At 45.1% G+C, this 19438-nt stretch overlaps 1 protein-coding gene across 6 annotated transcripts in view; it reads right to left on the minus strand.

The window, feature by feature from the left end:
* Window positions 1-3400: 3400 nt before the first annotated feature.
* The window catches only part of LOC110486185 (junction plakoglobin a), a 76186-nt gene continuing 60148 nt past the window's right edge, over window positions 3401-19438 (minus strand). For 4 of the 6 annotated variants that reach the window (XM_021557607.3, XM_090196261.1, XM_090196262.1 and 1 more), the window contains 11 exons: window positions 18387-18588; window positions 15233-15377; window positions 14956-15059; window positions 13916-14254; window positions 10222-10374; window positions 9000-9119; window positions 8681-8831; window positions 7694-7815; window positions 6895-6937; window positions 4895-5044; window positions 3401-4620 (listed from right to left, as the gene is read on the minus strand). In XM_021557607.3, the coding sequence (XP_021413282.2) occupies window positions 4908-5044; window positions 6895-6937; window positions 7694-7815; window positions 8681-8831; window positions 9000-9119; window positions 10222-10374; window positions 13916-14254; window positions 14956-15059; window positions 15233-15377; window positions 18387-18588 (1516 nt within the window). In that variant the 3' untranslated portion in view covers window positions 3401-4620; window positions 4895-4907. Of the gene's footprint in view, window positions 4621-4894; window positions 5045-6894; window positions 6938-7693; window positions 7816-8680; window positions 8832-8999; window positions 9120-10221; window positions 10375-13915; window positions 14255-14955; window positions 15060-15232; window positions 15378-16279; window positions 16567-18386; window positions 18589-19438 lie in introns of those variants that run through there. The other 2 variants (XM_090196265.1, XM_090196264.1) reach the window with 2 other exon arrangements.

The following is a 19438-nucleotide window of genomic DNA, read 5'->3' on the forward strand; positions in this document are numbered from 1 at the left end:
ACCGCGAAGAGGCGACTCTGGGATTCTGGCCTTCTAGGCAGAGTTCCTCTGTCCAGTGCCTGTGTCCTTTTGCCCATCTTAATCTTTTATTTTTATTGGCCAGGTTTTGCTCACCTGAGTTAGAGTATCTCATGATAAGCTGTAGACCACACTATCTACCTAGAAAGTTTTCATCTGTATTTTTCGTAGCTGTCTACATACCACCACAGACCGATGCTGGCACTAAAACCGCACTCAATTGTATTTATTTATTTCACCTTTATTTAACCAGGTAGGCTAGTTGAGAACAAGTTCTCATTTACAACTGCGACCTGGCCAAGACAAAGCAAAGCAAGGCGACACAAACAACAACACAGAGTTACACATGGAATAAACAAACATACAGTCAATAACACAATAGGAAATAAGTCTATATACAGTGTGTGCATAAGCAAACAGGAAACAGTTTTACCTAATTTTTATCAGCATGTTAAATGTGCATCCAGAGGGAAAAAAATTCTAGACCACCTTTACTCCACACACAGAGACGTGTACAAAGCTCTCCCTTGCCCTCCATTTGGCAAATCTGACCATAATTCTATTCTCCTGATTCCTGCTTACAAGCAAATATTCAAGCAGGAAGCACCAGTGACTACTTTTTAAAAAAGTGGTCAGATGAGGCAGATGCTAAACTACAGGACTGTTTTGCTAGCACAGACTGGAATATGTTCCGGCATTCTTCCGATGGCACTGAGGAGTACACTACATCAGTCACTGGCTTTATCAATAGGAGCATTGAGGAAATGCCCCCATAGTGACTGTATGTACATACCCTAATCAGAAGCCATGGATTACAGGCAACATTCCCACCGAGCTAAAGCGTAGAGCTGCCACTTTCAAGGAGCGGGACTCTAATCCAGAAGCTTATAAGAAATCCCGCTATGCCCTCCGATGAACCATCAAACAGGCGAAGCGTCAATACAGGACTAAGAATGTCAGAATAATAGTAGAGAGAATGATTTATTTCAGCTTTTGTTTCTTTTATCACATTCCCAGTGGGTCAGAAGTTTACATACACTCAATTAGTATTTGGTAGCATTGCCTTTAAATTGTTTAACTTGGGTCAAATGTTTCGGGTAGCCTTCCACAAGCTTCCCACAATAAGATGGGTGGATTTTGGCCCATTCCTCCTGACAGAGCTGGTGTAACTGAGTCAGGTTTGTAGGCCTCCTTGCTCGCACATGATTTTTCAGTTCTGCCCACACATTTTCTATGGGATGGAGGTCAGGGCTTTGTGATGGCCACTCCAATACCTTGACTTTGTTGTCCTTAAGCCATTTTGCCACAACTTTGGAAGTATGCTTGGGGCATTGTCCATTTGGAAGACCCATTTGCGACCAAGCTTTAACTTCCTGACTGATGTCTTGAGATGTTGCTTCAATATATCCACATAATTTTCCTACCTCATGATGCCATCTATTTTGTGAAGTGCACCAGTCCCTCCTGCAGCAAAGCACCCCCACAACATGATGCTGCCTGTGCTTCACAGTTGGGATGGTGTTCTTTGGCTTGCAAGCGTCCCCCTTTTTTTCCTCCAAACATAATGATGGTCATTATGGCCAAACAGTTCTATTTTTGTTTCATCAGACCAGAGGACATTTCTCCAAAAAGTATGATCTTTGTCCCCATGTGCAGTTGCAAACCGTAGTTAGTTGTTTTTATGGCGGTTTTGGAGCAGTGGCTTCTTCCTTGCTGAGTGGCCTTTCAGGTTATGTCGAAATAGGATTAATTTTACAGTGGATATAGATACTTTTGTACCTGTTTCCTCCAGCATCTTCACAAGGTCCTTTGCTGTTGTTCTGGGATTGATTTGCACTTTTCGCACCAAAGTACGTTCATCTCTAGGAGACATAACGCGTCTCCTTCCTGAGCCATATGACGGCTGCGTGGTCCCATGGTGTTTATACTTGTGTACTATTGTTTGTACAGATGAACTGGTACCTTCAGGCATTTGGAAATTTCCCCCGAGGATGAACCAGACTTGTGGAGGTCAAATACATTTTTTTCTGAGGTCTTGGCTGATTTCTTTTGATTTTCCCATGATGTCAAGCAATGAGGCACTGAGTTTGAAGGTAGGCCTTGAAATACATTCACAGGTACACCTCCAGTTGACTCAAATTATGTCAGCCTAACAGAAAGCTTCTAAAGCCATGACATAATTTTCTGGAATTTTCCAAGCTGTTTAAAGGCGCAGTCAACTTAATGTATGTAAATTCTGACCCACTGGAATTGTGATACAGTGAATTATAAGTGAAATAATTTGTCTGTAAACAATTGTTGGAAAATGACTTGTGTCATGCACAAAGTAGATGGCCAAGCTTCCTGACATCCAGGACCTCTATACCAGGTGGTGTCAGAGGAAGGTCTTAAAAATGGTCAAAGAATACAGCCACCCTAGTCAGAGACTGCTCTCTCTGCTACCACACGGCGGAGCGCCAATTCTAGGTCCAAGAGGCTTCTAAACAGCTTCTACCCCCAAAGCCATAAGATTCCTGAACATCTATTCAAATGGCTACCCAGACTATTTGCATCCCCGCCCTTCTGTGCTGCTGCTACTCTCTGTTATTATCTATGCGTATTCACTTTAATAACTCTACCTACATGTAAATAGCCCCGATATATTTATTTACTTCTACTCTTTTAAGTATTTGTTATTCTTATCTCTTACTTAAAAAAAAAAGAAAAAAATGTATAGGTATTTTCTTAAAACTGCATTTTTGGTTAAGGACTTGTAATTATGCATTTCACCTGTTGTCTGAGACGCATGTGACAAATTGATTTGAGATTGAAACGTCAGACATCCTGCCCAGTGAATTACCACAACAGTCACTTGGTGGCAGTGTGCCTATACTGTCGGGAAGTCGGGACACAGACACACAACCACTGACTGCCTCCTTTCTCTTATGTTATCCCAGAAATCCTATCCCCATAATCAATGCTGAATCTCTACCTTCTCTTTATACACTTTATTTCATACTTCTCTCTTTTTTTTATGGCTCTCTTGGCACAGTAATGGCGGATACATTGGAGCCGTAACCCGGATCCGATTCAATGGCGCCGTTTCCCTCTGTTACATACACAGATGAATAAGGGTTAGTTATCAGCATATTCATCATAAGCGTTGGGGTTGTTATTACTATTTGAAACCCGAATGTGGTACTGCGAGGGCAGATTTCCTGCCTCTTAGGGACACATGGGGGCGCTGTGAGACAGAGTTTCCTTTGAATTCTTCACCGCCAGCCTGCAGTGGTTTTAAAAGGCTGGAGTTCGGGCCTTGCTTGACTGACAGTGGGTGAAAGCAATAATGACCTCAAGGCTAAATAAGATCCCAATTAGCCACACAAAGACACAGGAGACAGGCTAGTTAATATAGTTTGTTTATTTGAGAAAAAGTTTCAAACTAAAAATGTTCTGTAAAAATGCATATTCATAGTGTTCATTTCCCCTTCATTCATTCATATGGTACACTCCTCTCTTTATCAACATCATCCTTCGATCATCCCTCGTGTTTTTCTTTGCCTTTTCTATCGTTTGGTAGGTAGGAATGTGCAGCGGGGTCGCTATGGAACACACTCTACAAACAACAGGATCACGATGACTGCTTTCCCCCCCCCCACACAACCCCACCCCCCCACCCAATCAAAATAAAAAATAAACAGAAAGCTATATGATTATCATCGTCACAAAATAAATCTCTTTGGCATACACCCCCTGCCTCTTACCTCAGTAAAACACACTCCCAATCCTCCTCCCCGCCTCCCCCAAACCCCCAGGAATCAAGACAAAATCAAAAACATCTTCCATAACAACGCACATACTTTGTGGAAACGTCAGTTGTAGTAGCTGTAAAAGGGTGCGGGCCTGCCAGACATGACGTTTTTGGATCGTACACACATTTTTATGTTGAAGCACAATGTATTAGAGTCCACGATGCATATGTATGCGGTGTCGGTTGAGTGTCTGCAACTGTTGGTGAGCAAGACCGGTCCACAGGAACAGAGGGTGCACCAACCGCACCAGCTGAAGTTGTGGTCCAGTGTGCTTGGGAGACCACTCGACTGGGAGAGAGTGGTTGTGGACAAACCTTCCGGGGGGGGGTTGCTTGTCTCGGACCCTCAGGCCCAGCGGCAGTCTGGATCATGGACTGGACTGGGGGGGATAGACAGCTGGGCCTGAGCACTCATTACGTGATGAATAGGATTTCTTGTCTGAACTCAATGTTACTTGTTATTGTCGAGGACTACTGTATGTGGCTCTGCATACCGCCATGTAAATTATACGCATGACGATAATGTAAAATAATGTGCAAGGTAAATATGCAAGGAAACGTCTAAAACCAACACAGCATCTGAAAGTTAAAGTTCAATTTCCCGCCACATTAACTGTAACAAAGCAACTTTTCATTTTGAGGAACACTAAATTCTTTTTTTTATTTTTTTTATTACATTTTTCTTGTGTTTTCTGACAACAGCCCCTGATTGGCCAATGTCTCCCCATGAAATAGGAGTTTCCCTTTGTGAAATCCTCGTTCAGCTGTCCCTCCATGGTGTTCATGCCAATTTCACTCCTTCCATTTTGTGCCTTCAATGGAAGAGGCAGTTATTTAGACATAAGTCATGTTTCATGCACGTCTTAAAATGTTGAAATTATGGTATGTTGAGGTATTCGTGTGTGTCGTATGCAATTGACTATGTCACTACAGAGCTGAGCTGTCTGTTTTTTTTACAGCCATTCTGGGCATGTGTGTTTGTGTGTATGTGTGTGCTGGGGAAAGTACGGGCTGAGTCTGTGCATTAGAGGAGTGCTGTGTAGCTGTGTGTGTGTGTGTGTGTGAGTATGCATCCATATCACTGACCTTGCACTGTGTGTTAGAGTGGCTCTGGGTAGGCCTGTCGGGGATCGTAGGCCATCTCAGGCATGTACTGCTCATGCATCTCTGCTTCCAGTGGCATCCCGTCCACGCCCAGGTCAGAGTAGCCGTAGGGGGGATAGCCTCCATCCAGCTCTGAAGGGAAGGAGGTCGAGAGAGATGAGAGAAATATAGAATTCACAGGCCAACAGAGAGGCAAGCTCATCTGGTGGATTGACACTGACAGACGGTGTGCAAGCATCCAAATTATTAGACAGGCAGTCAGAAAGGGGCTTTGCTCCCATCAGCAGGCGTTTTCCTGTGACGGATGGATAGAAGAGCAAGAATAACAATCTCTTCACCTTCACCTCTATTCTATTCCATTAATGCTGTTTCATACCCTGTTTAATAATGTGAGCACTGCAATATGGATAAAGCGTCAGCAGCGAAAGGACGGATGGTGACTAATGTACCACACACGCGCACACACACACACTGGGGGATATAGGAGGGATAGAGTTCAGAATTATAATTAAAGATATTGAGATGAGGAGGATTTACTGTATGCAGAGAGAGGGATGGACGAGAGGAGAGGAAGACAGAGTGGAGATTCACAACTAGGACATACGACAGAGGCCTGAAGCTTAGCTGGAGAAAGACGCCGTATGACTGCAAAGAGATAAAGTAGTGACCGATAGAGCTAGGGGGAAAAAACAAAAGATAAATTCACCAGATAGAGAGAGTGCCGGTGTTTTCTGTAAAGGAGAAGTGTTACGCAATCACAGGAAGGCGGGAGGGAGCATTAGCCGAGCAGTGGAAAAGAGAGAGTGTGTGTCAACTCGGCAGTGTGTGTGTGTGTGTGTGAGAGAGAGAGCGGGATAGAGTGCGGGAGATCGCTTGACAATGATAGATGGCCAGTTAATGGAAATGTAAATGACATGGAAATGTGACCAGAGGGGAAATAGATAGATACCTCTGTGAATTTAATTCCATCCCAGATGACAGCACCCCTCCTCCCTCCCTTACCAACCCCCTGACCCCCCCCCCCCCCTCTCCAGGGCATGGAGGGCGCAGACACATCAGAGAGAAACACACACACACATGAACGGACATGAATGCACACACGCACACACACTCTCCGCAGTGTGGCCAGGGGGCCGAGTACATTGTATAAACAGCAGGGGTCCCCCACACTCCCTGGGGTCTGATGGACTGCTGAGGGGAAAAGGACAAGACCTGGCTCCGGCTTTCTGTAGACACGTGTCTCTCGTTTCCCTCCTCTCTGATGCTCACTACTGTGTGTGTATGTGTACGCGTGTGAGAGAGAAACTCAATTATTTGTTTTTTTTCCTTTTCTTCCACTCATGTTCAAGTAAGTGTTTGTGTGCGTGACTAGTGAGATGAGGGCAGACTTTGCTGTGACATTGCTTGCGCGTTGACTTAATGAACACCCTCTGGCACACACAGTCCACTGTCACTCGTCACAGTCACTAACAGGAAACCAATCAAGTGGCACTTAACCTAAATGCGGTCTGACGCTGGTGTGTGTGTGTGTGTGTCAATCCATTTCAATCCGTGTGTGTCAATTCATCTCTGCCTCTCTCTCTTCTGGTCTGCAATCTAACTCGCTCTTGCCTTTTTTTGGGGGGGGTGAAACGCAGTAGTGTAATGTAAGATGTTGATTGCAGTAGTATAATTAAGCATTAAGGCCTGAGGAGGTGTGGTATGTGGCTGATGCACCATGGCGAAGGGCTGTCAGACATTAGCCGTGGTGTGTTGGCCATATACCGCAAACCCCCAAGGTGCTATTATAAACTGGTTACCAACACAATTAGACCAGTAAATAGTAAATATTTGTTATACCCATGGTATGCAGTCTGATATACCACGGCTTTCAGTCAATCAGCATTCAGGGCTTGAACCACCTGGTTTATGATATAGCATAGTATACAATAGTGGTGTACATTGGTGTATTGTACTGTAAGATAGGACTGGTCCACACTCACCATCCGCCAAGTATGCAGCTTGCATGGGTACAGCATTGTGGGCCTGGAGAGAAAGAGAGAGATTGAGAAATATTCATGTAAATCTGTACCATTCTAGCTTCAAAACACGATACTTTCACCGATCCCCTTCTAAAAAAAAAACGACAGAGGCAGACGTTGACTTTACACCTGGTGCCCACGACGCTCAGTCATTAAATCTATCCCTTTGGAGGTCGATACTTCCTCATGGCGGATGTAGTGTAAACAGTATACCTGTCTGCTTTGGGCCTCCCTGTCTCCTTTCCCCTTGACAACCTGATGAGTCAGCAGGTTCCCGGCTCGATGTGATTGATTCACACCTGGGCCAGATCCGCCACTAATCCAATCGGTGAGCCTCGATAGTGGTAATTATCCAATGAGCTTTGGGAGCCTGTGGCGAAGTGTGGGGCTCGGAGATACTTAGCGCATTAGGCATGCCGGTTTTGAAATCATGTTCAAACACTAGATATAGTTAGTTGTCGGCGATTCATTCTTATAGTAATGCAAGCATGGAAGGTAAACATACAGATCGATTACTGAGTGGTATCGATTGTGTCGTAGTGTGGCGTGTATTTTGATTTTGCTACAGTTCTTCCCTGAAGCAATGACTGACCTGAGAAATATTGGATTGGTTTAAAGCAATCCCAGGGTGGAGGCCAGTCAAGCCCCTATAGACAACTGAGATTAACCTTAAAGGTGTTCAAACAGGGCCAGCCACTACTGACTGATCCTTGTACTGATCGCTCCCAGGCTATAGGCGGCATCAGAGGCAGAGGCTTACCATCTCCCAGGCCGCAGGGTCGTGTTTGAACAGTGAGTGGGTGAGCTCCACGGACACACGCTTCCTGTAGTCGGAACTCTTGTCCTCCGAGATACGGAAGAGAACAGCTGCCGCATAGGTGGCTGTGAGGGAGAGGTCGGGGAGAGACATGGAGAGAGGGAGTGGGGGAAAGAGGGGGGGAGAGAAGAAGGAAGAGATATCAAGAGGTTGTTTGTCATTGCCTCTATGCTACGACAGTTATGATGAGTACTCAAAATGCTAATGGGGTACATTGAGAAACATTGAGAAAGTGAGATGGGCAGAGAGAGGTGGGAGGCAGAGATATAGAGAGATTTAAAGAGACAGAGAGTCATGTTTGATTAGTCAGCACACATTATTAAAAGGAGATGGAGAGAGCCCAGGGAGAGATAGAGAAAGAGGTCATATTTGTTTGTAAGAGGTCTGTGTGCATATGCTTGTGAGAGAGAGAGAGAGAGAGAGAGAGAGAGAGCGAGAGAAAGAGAGGGATAAAATAAAGAAAGTGTGGCTTACAGTGTGTTTGTTTCTGAAGACTTGTGCGTACATTCTTAGAAAAAAAGGTTTTCCAAAAGGATTCTTCGGTTGTCCCCATAGTAGAACCCTTTTTGGTTCCAGGTAGAACCCTTTTGGGTTCCACGTAGAACCCTCTGTGGAAAGGGTTCTACATGGATTTCAAAAGGGTTCTACCTGGATCCAAACGGGTTCTACCCGGTACCAAAAAAAGGTTCTACTAAGGGTTTTCCTATGGGGACAGCCGAAGAACCCTTTCAGGTCCTAGATAGCACCTTTCTCCTCTAAGAGTGTAGGAGTGTAACGTGTGTGTGCGTGCGTGTATATTTGTATGTACAGTATATGGAACTGTTTTGAAAGCCCAAGTCTGTAAAGAAGATATATTTGATTGTTTGTTGAAAATCCAAGTGCTACATACAATCCACTAAAGCGCAAGCTGCTGTTTATGAAGAGACTGACCGATGCCCTCGTTGTTGGAGTGCAGCAGCTCCATGAGCGGGGCGGAGGCTCCCTCTGCGTCGATCATCTCCGCAGACTGCTTGTCCAGGGCCAGCTCACACAGCACCCCCGCAGACACACGCTTCACGTTCTCCACATACGAGTACAACAGCTACGGACGGATGGAGAGAGGGAGGGAGAGCTCAGACACATCTGCTAGAATACACCAAAAACTCACAAGTACACACACACTCACTTATTTTCACTCTCTTTCCCACGTTCTCTCTCTCACACAAGTGCATACAACACCAACCGAGAGTATGGTGTATTAGACATTAACCTGTACAAAGAGTGGGATGGTCTGCATGCTGGCGATCTCTCCCCTGTTGACGGGGTCTCTGGCCAGGATGTGCAGGGCTCCTGTACAGCCCTCCACTATCTCCTCCATACGAACACCATCCTGGGAAGAGAGCGGGGAAGAGATTTAGGAAGTGTGTGTGTGTAGTATGTGTAACTTTGTGGAATCCTCTGTGGGATGATACATTGATGTATGGGTTTGTTTTCAGCACTTAACATTGTGTGTGTGTGTGTGTGTGTGTGTGTCTGATCTACTTAATGTAAGCTGGTTTGACAATCTTAACAATACAACAGCTGGGCGCCATTCACTTTGACACTCAGAGAGGACCTTAATCCCAATGGCGGCAAAACCCTGTAAAATGATTCATAGACTTGAGAGGGTGTATCGGTGTGTATGTGTGTGCATGTATCCTGCCTCATGTTTAAATAAACCATTTACAGACAACGAGCAAGGGGAATGGGCCTGTTGTGCTTAGTAATCATTTTTGGCTTGCTGGAAAAAAGCTGACAGGTGAAAACCAGAAACAGGTGGGAGCATAGGTCTGCAACCTTCTGCTGAGAATCAGTGAAAAACTCCCCGGGCGTCTCTCACAAACTTAGCCTACATTTCTTGTCTTCCCTCAAGCCACAGCTCTCTGTCTATACGTGTGAGTATTGTTGTGCAGCTCAGAGTTCAAAGTGGGCCGGTGGACTGAAATGGATCTCTGTCACTGGGTCTCCCGAGCGGCCTACACTGGGTTGGAGAGGCCTGGAATGGGGGGCGTGTGCTGGCGCCGTGGCATGGTGTTGACCACTGGACTATCCTGCTGGGACCACTGTGTGACGCATTGCAGCCCTTTACTGAGTCTGAAATACAACCTACTTGTTTTACAGTGTGAGGAACGGTTTCAAACACAGAGAATGCAGTCTTGGAATTTGTGTGGTTTGATGTGCAGGAGTGCTGAAAGAATGTTGCCTCGAGTGCTTCAGTGTGTTTGAATTCTGTATTCGGCTGAGGTGATTGTGTGATATGGCTAGCATGTAATGGAGTGGATTCATCCGTGGTACGTGGGTTGCAACGGAGGCGACTCCCTCTGTGCAAGTGCTGTGACTGTGAGTGACTTGCACATTTGTGGTGAAGGCGACATAACTTCTATCATTCTGGATTATGACAGTGTCATTCCTGTGACAGTGAGTCTTATGTGTTGAATGGCGTCGTGGCCGACCTGGTACGTCTGCTGAGAACTGGAGGCGTGTCTCTGGGTGTCCTGGTGAGCCTTCAGCAGCAGGTTGACCAATCGGGGGATGGCTCCAGCATCCCTCAGTGGGGCCTGATTGACTGGGCACAGCGCCAGGTTACGGATCAGACCAACCGTGGCCTACGGGAAAGAGAGAGGGGGCGGGTTGAATGTAGCTGTATGGGGAAAAAGCATCAATATAATCTCTTTTACTGCTACAACACCTTGTCCACAAATACATGATATACTGCATGACTATGAGAGTGCATGTATGAAAGCATACAGTACACATCTATTAAGGACTTGGCACGGCAGTGTGGTGCTCATGTGAAAGAACGCATGCGTACCCTAAGATATACACCTATATGTGCGACTGTGCAAGCCGTTGCACGCTGCGGCAATGTAACTGCAGTCACATTTAGCAGAACGTGAGATGCCATCTCCTGAAATGATGGTCTGGCTTACCATAACACTGCCCTCTGATGTTTCCTCCCATTTCACATACCCCGACCTCTAGCCCCAACAGGGGCCAATAACATCTTATATAAAGTCCCCTTTTAAAAATCACATCATTCATTTCGCATCATAAAATAACAACTTCCCCTTTATTAAAAGAGCTCCGGCTGGATTGAGAATCCTCCACTGGCGTGTGCTGTGATGGAGATCGGGTTGCCTAATTCTCCACACACACACACACACGAGCACACACACATTCCCTGCTGTCTGTCAATGAGGAGTGCAGATCAGGAGGAAAATTCAGGCATGGCTCATAGCGTCTGCCTCCGTACCGCACTGAGAGAGAGGGAGAGGGAGAGGGCGGAACGATTGGCTCATTCAGACTGTAAATGAATTATTAAATCCCGCTTAGGCACAGACATGTATGTGTACGCAGTCAGAGATGAACATACACACGAGTGCATTCCAGCATGCCCAGGTAAATATTTATATGGCTCTCTCTGCTTATCCATATGGGTTTGGACACACACACACACACACACACACACTCCGCCACAGTATGAGATTTAAATTCAGAAGGCGTAAATGAGTGATTAGGCACAGCTTGGTGCAGAGCGACCTTCTGGCTGACGTAGAGCAGAAGGAGGCAGAGATAGAGGAGTGTGTGTGTGTTATGGAGAGAGCAGTGTGTGTGTGAGGGAGAGAGCTGTGTGTGTGTGTATGTGTGTGTGTGTGCGTGCGTGAGTGTATGTGCGTGTGAGGGAGAGAGAGAGCTGTGTGTGTGTGTGTGTGTGTGTGTGTGTGTGTGTGTGTGTGTGTGTGAGAGAGAGCAGAGTGTGTGTGTCATTCATGTTCTTTGTGTGGGAACTAAGTGATAGTCAATCAGAGCTAATGAACTCAAAAAGCCTAATATCCCCCAAATGGGAAGAGTTGTATACATGGTCAAGGAATCGGGAACAAGGTGCCAATACATGGATAGCTGGCTGCCGATAGGCCTTAGAAAACACCTTTCTTTCAGTTGGAGTAGAGGATGAGAGACGTCAATGTTTACCTGGTGCTACAGATGGGGGAGATGTGTCACTGGAGTCATGAAGATACACATGGCCACTTGTCAAGTGTACAGGCATAGGCCTACATGCACACACACAGAGAGTACAAATACTCTTAAATTGATTACTTTCCACTGTCCTTAAAGACCAATGACAGGTAGAAAAGACTAGATAGCTGCCTACCATAGTGATTTCACTCACTCATCAAATACTTTCAGATCAGAATTGAAGGAAAGGACACAAGGAAAGAACACCTCGATGGACTATTGGGAGACAACCACGACACACAGAGAGGCTAGTGCACATCAGGGTAAAAATAAAGGGCCATTCTTGTGGACCAGTGCCCATGGGAACAGAGCAGGACAGCAAGACACACAAGCAGACTCGGCCATTGAAGGGTTCTGTTCCGATTGGCATGAATTCAAGCGTGTTTCACGGATGCTGCTTGCTCGGAGCGAATCAGAGGAGCATCTCGAAACCAATCAGCGATCAGACACTGAAGCACGGGGTTGGAGGGGGAAGGGAAACTAACCTTCCTTATCATACTATTTGACTGTCTAGATCATAAGAGAGGAAAACGACCAATCATAAAGCAAAGGTGACATGAATTGGTAGGTGGTATTTTTAAAACAATGATAATGTACCATTGATATTACTATTACTGGTATCAAATTATTGCTATACTGTATTACTATTGATATTACTGTTATGCCTACTATCATCTTAGTCAATCTACTGTATATCAATAGCATAGCTAATAATGTTAGATATTGGTTTACCCTCACACTAGGCTGACATTTTAGCATGATTTATTTTGTTTGATTATTCTGGCAAGTTGAGCATGTAACTAACTTGCCATCCTTAAATCCACCTGCTGTCAAAGATGGGTGTGCATTATTCCCTGATGAAACAATAACACATTGATATAAATTCCCAAGGTAGCCACTTTGGGAAAAATCCAACCAATCTTGTTTTCATTACAAAAAAAAAAGAAATGACAGCGACGGCCTTGCAAATCCCAGATGATGTTATCCTTGTTTCACAGTGACATTGTTGTGTGAAGCATACTACACTCGCTGCATGTGAGTCTCTCTCTTTCTCTCTCTCTCTCTCTCAACAAGTTAGCCATTTCTATCTTACTTAATCTTTGTGTATTTTCCCTCCCTCCCTCCCTCCCTCCCTCCCTCCCTCCCTCCCTCCCTCCCTCCCTCCCTCCCTCCCTCATTTTCTCCAAAACAAAAACAAAAAGCCAGAGAGGGGACAGTGGGAGCCAGCGGGTGTTGTCCCAGCAGGATTATGGGAGGCACGTCCTGTGCCCTGCCTCGGGGTACAGCCCAGAACCCTGCCTGCACTACATCTCGCATCGTGAACAACTTCATCCCCTATGCAGGTCTCACTCACTCCAAAACATCCCCTCTGACCTGCTTTAATTTAAAAGTAATTCTTCATTAAAGTACCACAATTTTCAAACGACACTTCTAGCTAAATGAAGGGCTCTATTCAATCTCTAATGCTGAAGTGTTACGGATTCCGCAGATAGAAATGTTAAGTTAAGGTCATTTCCAATTGGGCCGACATATGCAGTGTTCACTATGAACAAAGTCTCCACTAAAGCGGGAACATTCAATCACGCTGTAAAGTTGAACTTACGCAATGCAAATGAAATAGAGCCCTTATTAGTACAGCCATGTTGTTTCCAATTAAAGCCTCAAAGAAAATGCATTCATATGTACAGCGCATCATACATTGCAAAGAAGGGGACGATGAGTGGTGGCTGTACGCAATGATTTTAACCTCACTCAAGCACCCGTTAAATCAGGAATCATTAAAGGCGGACTGCAGCTGCTGGATATAGACACATAGACAAATTGGATGTACCACAACCAGTTATTTAGGTAAACAAAAGAACCACAAAGACAAAGCAGCCAACCAAACAAAACAACCGAACACTCAAGCCAGACAAAACAACAAACAAAAGATCAACTGGCCAGACAAAACAACCACAACCAACCTGCAAACTCTTTGATCCTTCAACCCCTCAACTTCAACTTCAACAGTAATGGAGCTTCCAGCCAGACAAAACAACGAGCAAGACAAAAAAAACAGTATACCCTTTTTCTCAGCTCTTCCCCACTCCCACTCCCACTCCCTCCCCAACCAACTATCTCCCCTCTCACCTTCACCACAGGCCAGTAGTGGGGCTGCCCCAGCAGCTTGACAATGGCAGGAATACCATAATGCAGCCTTACAGCATTCTGGGCAAGCTCGGCGTCCTGGTGGCGTGACGTCAAGTGGCGCAGGGCGCAGACGGCGGGCTCGGCCACGTCCTCCTTTTCTCCGGCCCGCAGCACGGCGTGGATGAGCGCCTCGACGCCGCCGCACTGTGTGACCAGGGTCTTGTTGCGGGAGTTGTTGCAGGTGAGGTTGGACAGGATCCCCGTGGCGCACGTCAGCATGTTGACATCGTCCGAACCCAGCTGTCCCACTAACACCTGCAGCAGGCCGTCCAGACCCTCCTACAGACAGAGAACGGGGGGAGGTAGGAAGATTGGGGATTGAGAATTCCATATTTGTCTTTGTTTGTTCATTATATGTTTTACTGTAGAACTCCAACTACTGTATGTTACTGTCTCTGTGGAACTCAATGGTACTGTATTTAACAGGGGAGAACGACTGCCTCATTGAAGCCACAGCAGTTCGAGGCCGATTGCGGGAGAAAACAGGATCTCCCATTATAGAAAATGGAAAAATTTCGATCTTCGTGGTCCGTCTTCATAAAAATAAATAAATGTTATGAAGACAATCATGGTACCAATAACTGTTTTTCTAACACACAAGATGTACAGTATGTCCTTGAACCGATTATTTTAAAATCGCACACAGAAGAATTTAGTTTGCGAATGGCAGCCTGCCGTACCCTGGTCGGCTTTCAACTTGAATTACTCAATGAAAGCGGGCAGCACTGAGCTAGCCTGCAACGTCACTTCCTGAATTAGCTCAAACTGTGCATGTTACATCTGCATGAGGCGCAATCTTAACCGACTTAATTTGGTTTCAATGCGCTATAGAGTCTTCACATAGGAATAGATACTGTCACGTGATCGATGGCTTTGTTCATTAATATATATAGTCATTGGTCTTTATAAACTCTGTACTATCTCTGTATTACTCTATGGTACGGTCTCTGCGGATTCAAAATGGACTCCTGACCTCCTACCTGTTTAGTGGCAGCATCAGACAGATTCCTCAGGGTCCAGAGGCAGTTCTGTGTGAGGCGCTGGCTGGAGCCAGTCAGGTGCTGTCCCAGGGCTTGCATGCCCCCTGGAAGGATGAGAGAGAGGGGAGGTTAAATGGCTCTTTTATGGTAAGGATGAGATAACAAACATACGCACAGACACACACACATGTACTAACACACACATAACACACACCCTCCCCCAAAACACACACACACACACACACACACACACACACACACACACACACACACTCACCAGCTTCCACTATGGCGGGCTTGTTGCTAGGGCACACTGAGAGAACTTTGAGCACACGGCTGGTGGTCCACAGCAGTTTCTCATAATTATAGTTCCTCATGATGAAGACCAGCCCCTCAGGGCCCCCGTTAGCTAAGATGATAAGCTGAGAGGAATAACAATGAAAACACACTGTCATGTACAATGAAATATCATTACGGAGTTTGGACATTACATTACATTGCATTATGAATTGTCTCGCATATGATTGTTAGAGTAATAATAGCAGTGTGTGTATTTAATTTAATTCTATTTACTTAATGTTCAGTATATTACTGATGTAATAGGGGGTACATTACTAACCCCATACAGGGTTTTACATTTGCTGCACCAATGCAGCTGCAAGCAGCCAGTGTTAAGGACATGTACAGTGTGTGAGTGCTTGTGTGTGTGCATGTACACACACACACATCACGTGTATATACACCCTTGATCTCCTGCAGTGCAGCTGCAGGTGGCACTAAAAGGGACCATGCATAATCCAGACCTGCAACTACACACACACACACACACACACACACACACACACACACACACACTGTGAGAGCAAAATTGCAAGATTATGCTATAATGCTGTAATTGCTTCAAAGGGTTGTTTAATGCAACAGAATAACGGTTGTTAGAACTCTCATCTGTGTGTGTTCTACTGAGGATGGGCCTCTGGAAGATTTACGATGTATTTGGGTGATACCGCATTCCAGAGCATGAGTTAATGTTTCTGTTCTATAAGGTAGCAGGGAGAGATGACTCCAGGGCCAGACCCTGGTCTCTACACAATCAGATACAGTCTGCTGTGAATACTAAGTATCTTTCATACAAATCTTCACATTGTGACCCATTCCATACATCTGTTGTTTGTCATGTAGACTGAAGGGGGTGTATCTTGGCTATAAAAGACCTTTGCACCTTTGTCTCGGGGCTCTCAACGAATCATCTGAGGGTGATTCGTCGACCAGTCATCATTAACGTTAGAGCACTCAATCGATTCACTTTATATATGTGTGTTGTATTGACCTGCTCTCTTACTAATAAGTGAATAAAGATTTAGATGAAGTATAACTCTGACTTGTATGATAAGTTTGTCTCTCCTCAATTGACAGTAAAGAAATGAACCACCACAACACACACACACACACACACACACACACACAAGATTCTACTATGGCGGGCTTGTTGCTAGGGCACACTGAGAGAACTTTGAGCACACGGCTGGTGGTCCACAACAGTTTCTCATAATTATAGTTCCTCATGATGAAGACCAGCCCCTCAGGGCCCCCGTTAGCTAAGATGATAAGCTGAGAGGAATAACAATGAAAACACACTGTCATGTACAATGAAATATAATTACAGAGTTTGGACATTACATTACATTGCATTATGAATTGTCTCGCATATGATTGTTAGAGTAATAATAGCAGTGTGTGTATTTAATTTAATTCTATTTACTTAATGTTCAGTATATTACTGACGTAATAGAGGGTACATTACTAACCCCATACAGGGTTTTACATTTGCTGCACCAATGCAGCTGCAAGCAGCCAGTGTTAAGGACATGTACAGTGTGTGAGTGCTTGTGTGTGTGCATGTACACACACACACACATCACGTGCATATACACCCTTGCTCTCCTGCAGTGCAGCTGCAGGTGGCACTAAAAGGGACCACGCATAATCCAGACCTGCAACTACACACACACACACACACGCACACGCACACGCACACGCACACTGTGAGAGCAAAATTGCAAGATTATGCTATAATGCTGTAATTGCATCAAAGGGTTGTTTAATGCAACAGAATAACGGGTTGTAAAAACTCTCATCTGTGTGTGTTCTACTGAGGATGGGCCTCTGGAAGATTTACGATGTCTTTGAGTGATACCGCATTCCAGATCATGAGTTAATGTTTCTGTTCTATAAGGTAGCAGGGAGAGGTGACTCCAGGGCCAGACCCTGGTCTCTACACAATCAGATACTGTCTGCTGTGAATTTTAAGTATCTTTCATACAAATCTTCACCTTGTGGCCCATTCCATACATCTGTTGTTTGTCATGTAGACTGACGGGGGTGTATCTTGGCTATAAAAGACCTTTGTACCTTTGTCTCGGGGCTCTCAACGAATCATCCGAGGGTGATTCGTCGACCAGTCATCGTTAACGTTAGAGCACTCAATCGATTCACTTTATATGTGTGTGTTGTATTGACCTGCTCTCTTACTAATAAGTGAATAAAGATTTAGTTGAAAGAATAACTCTGACTTGTATGATAAGTTTGTCTCTCCTCAATTGACAGTAAAGAAATGAACCACCACAACACACACACACACACACACACACACACACACACACACACGCACACACGCACACACGCACACGCACACGCACACTGTGAGAGCAAAATTGCAAGATTATGCTATAATGCTGTAATTGCATCAAAGGGTTGTTTAATGCAACAGAATAATGGGTTGTTAGAACTCTCATCGGTGTGTGTTCTACTGAGGATGGGCCTCTGGACGATTTACGATGTCTTTGGGTGATACCGCATTCCAGATCATGAGTTAATGTTTCTGTTCTATAAGGTAGCAGGGAGAGATGACTCCAGGGTCAGACCCTGGTCTCTACACAATCAGATACTCTCTGCTGTGAATACTAAGTATCTTTCATGCAAATCTTCACCTTGTGACCCATTCCATACATCTGTTGTTTGTCATGTAGACTGAAGGGGGTGTATCTTGGCTATAAAAGACCTTTGCACCTTTGTCTCGGGGCTCTCAACGAATCATCTGAGGGTGATTCGTCGACCAGTCATCCTTAACGCAGAGCACTCAATCGATTCACTTTATATGTGTGTGTTGTATTGACCTGCTCTCTTAGTAATAAGTGAATAAAGATTTAGATGAAGTATAACTCTGACTTGTATGATAAGTTTGTCTCTCCTCAATTGACAGTAAAGAAATGAACCACCACAACACACACACACACACACACACACACACACACACACACACACACACACACACACACACAACCCTGGCTGCAGTGAAGATGCAGGTAGTCTGTGCCAATACCACTATGCCAAATATGATGGCTCAAGCATTATCCTCCCGCACTACACACCTTGCTCTCCTGGTTTCCGTAGGAGAGCAGCTGCAGGCAGTCTGTGGTGATGGCCAGGAACTTGGGGTTGCTCTTCTTCAGCAGGGGCACCATCCTCTGCAGGCCGTCGGCCAGGCGCACCGCCATCTTGGCTCCCTCCTGATGCAGTAGCAGGTTGTGGAGGGTGGTGATGGCATAGAACAGCACTGACTCCATGGGAGAACTGAGGGAAGAGGAGAGGGGAGGGGGAGGTAAGAGGAGAGTGGAGGGAGGGGAGAGGGAGAGGGAGGGAAATAGGGAGAGTAGGTTGAGAAAAAGAGAGAGGCAGAGGAGAGCAGAGGAAGAGATTGAGGTGTGAGAGAAATTAGCATGACCTTTCTTTTCCCAATTAGTTCCCTCTGAATTTAATTTGCTCGAATCTGCTCTTTGTATCATTAAAAAGCACATATTTTTCTATCGTGAATCTGCATCTAAATCCCTATTTGATAGTCTTGTACAGGTAGGTTTTTCCATTTGTATTTATTTGAATTATGTTTCTGAATTAATTAAATGTCTTGATTCAGTTTCTGCCCAATGCCTCCTAGACTGTTATACAGGGTTTATACTGTGTGAACAGAGATAAAGAGACTCTCTGCCTCTATGAGAAATGCATATGAAAAATGGCCACCGCTTATCGTGAGGTTAAAATGAGCCTGGTGGTCAGGTTGAAATGATGTGCAGACCAGTTTGGCCAAGTTAATGAGCACAGCATGACACCTCATTTCTGATGGGTAATAATGTGATAGGCTAATATCGTAGCCTGCAGGCAGTAGTGGACATGGTGGTGGGGATACACACACATAAGCATGTATGCACGCACACACACACACGCTCATGCTTGCATACATGCAAGCACACACACACACACACACACACACAAATTAGCACAAACAGCACGTACACAATTGCAGATGCAGAGACAGGCCAGAACAGTGCGTGCCTCATTTCACTTTATTTCTAACACTGAATTCCATCTGACGAGTATATCTTTTTCTCTCTTTCACCCCCTTGCTTTTTCTCTCTCTATATTTCAC

Source organism: Oncorhynchus mykiss, chromosome 13 (assembly GCF_057628025.1).
Source record: "Oncorhynchus mykiss isolate SJ-2025 chromosome 13, ASM5762802v1, whole genome shotgun sequence".
NCBI classification, from domain to species: Eukaryota; Metazoa; Chordata; class Actinopteri; order Salmoniformes; family Salmonidae; genus Oncorhynchus; species Oncorhynchus mykiss.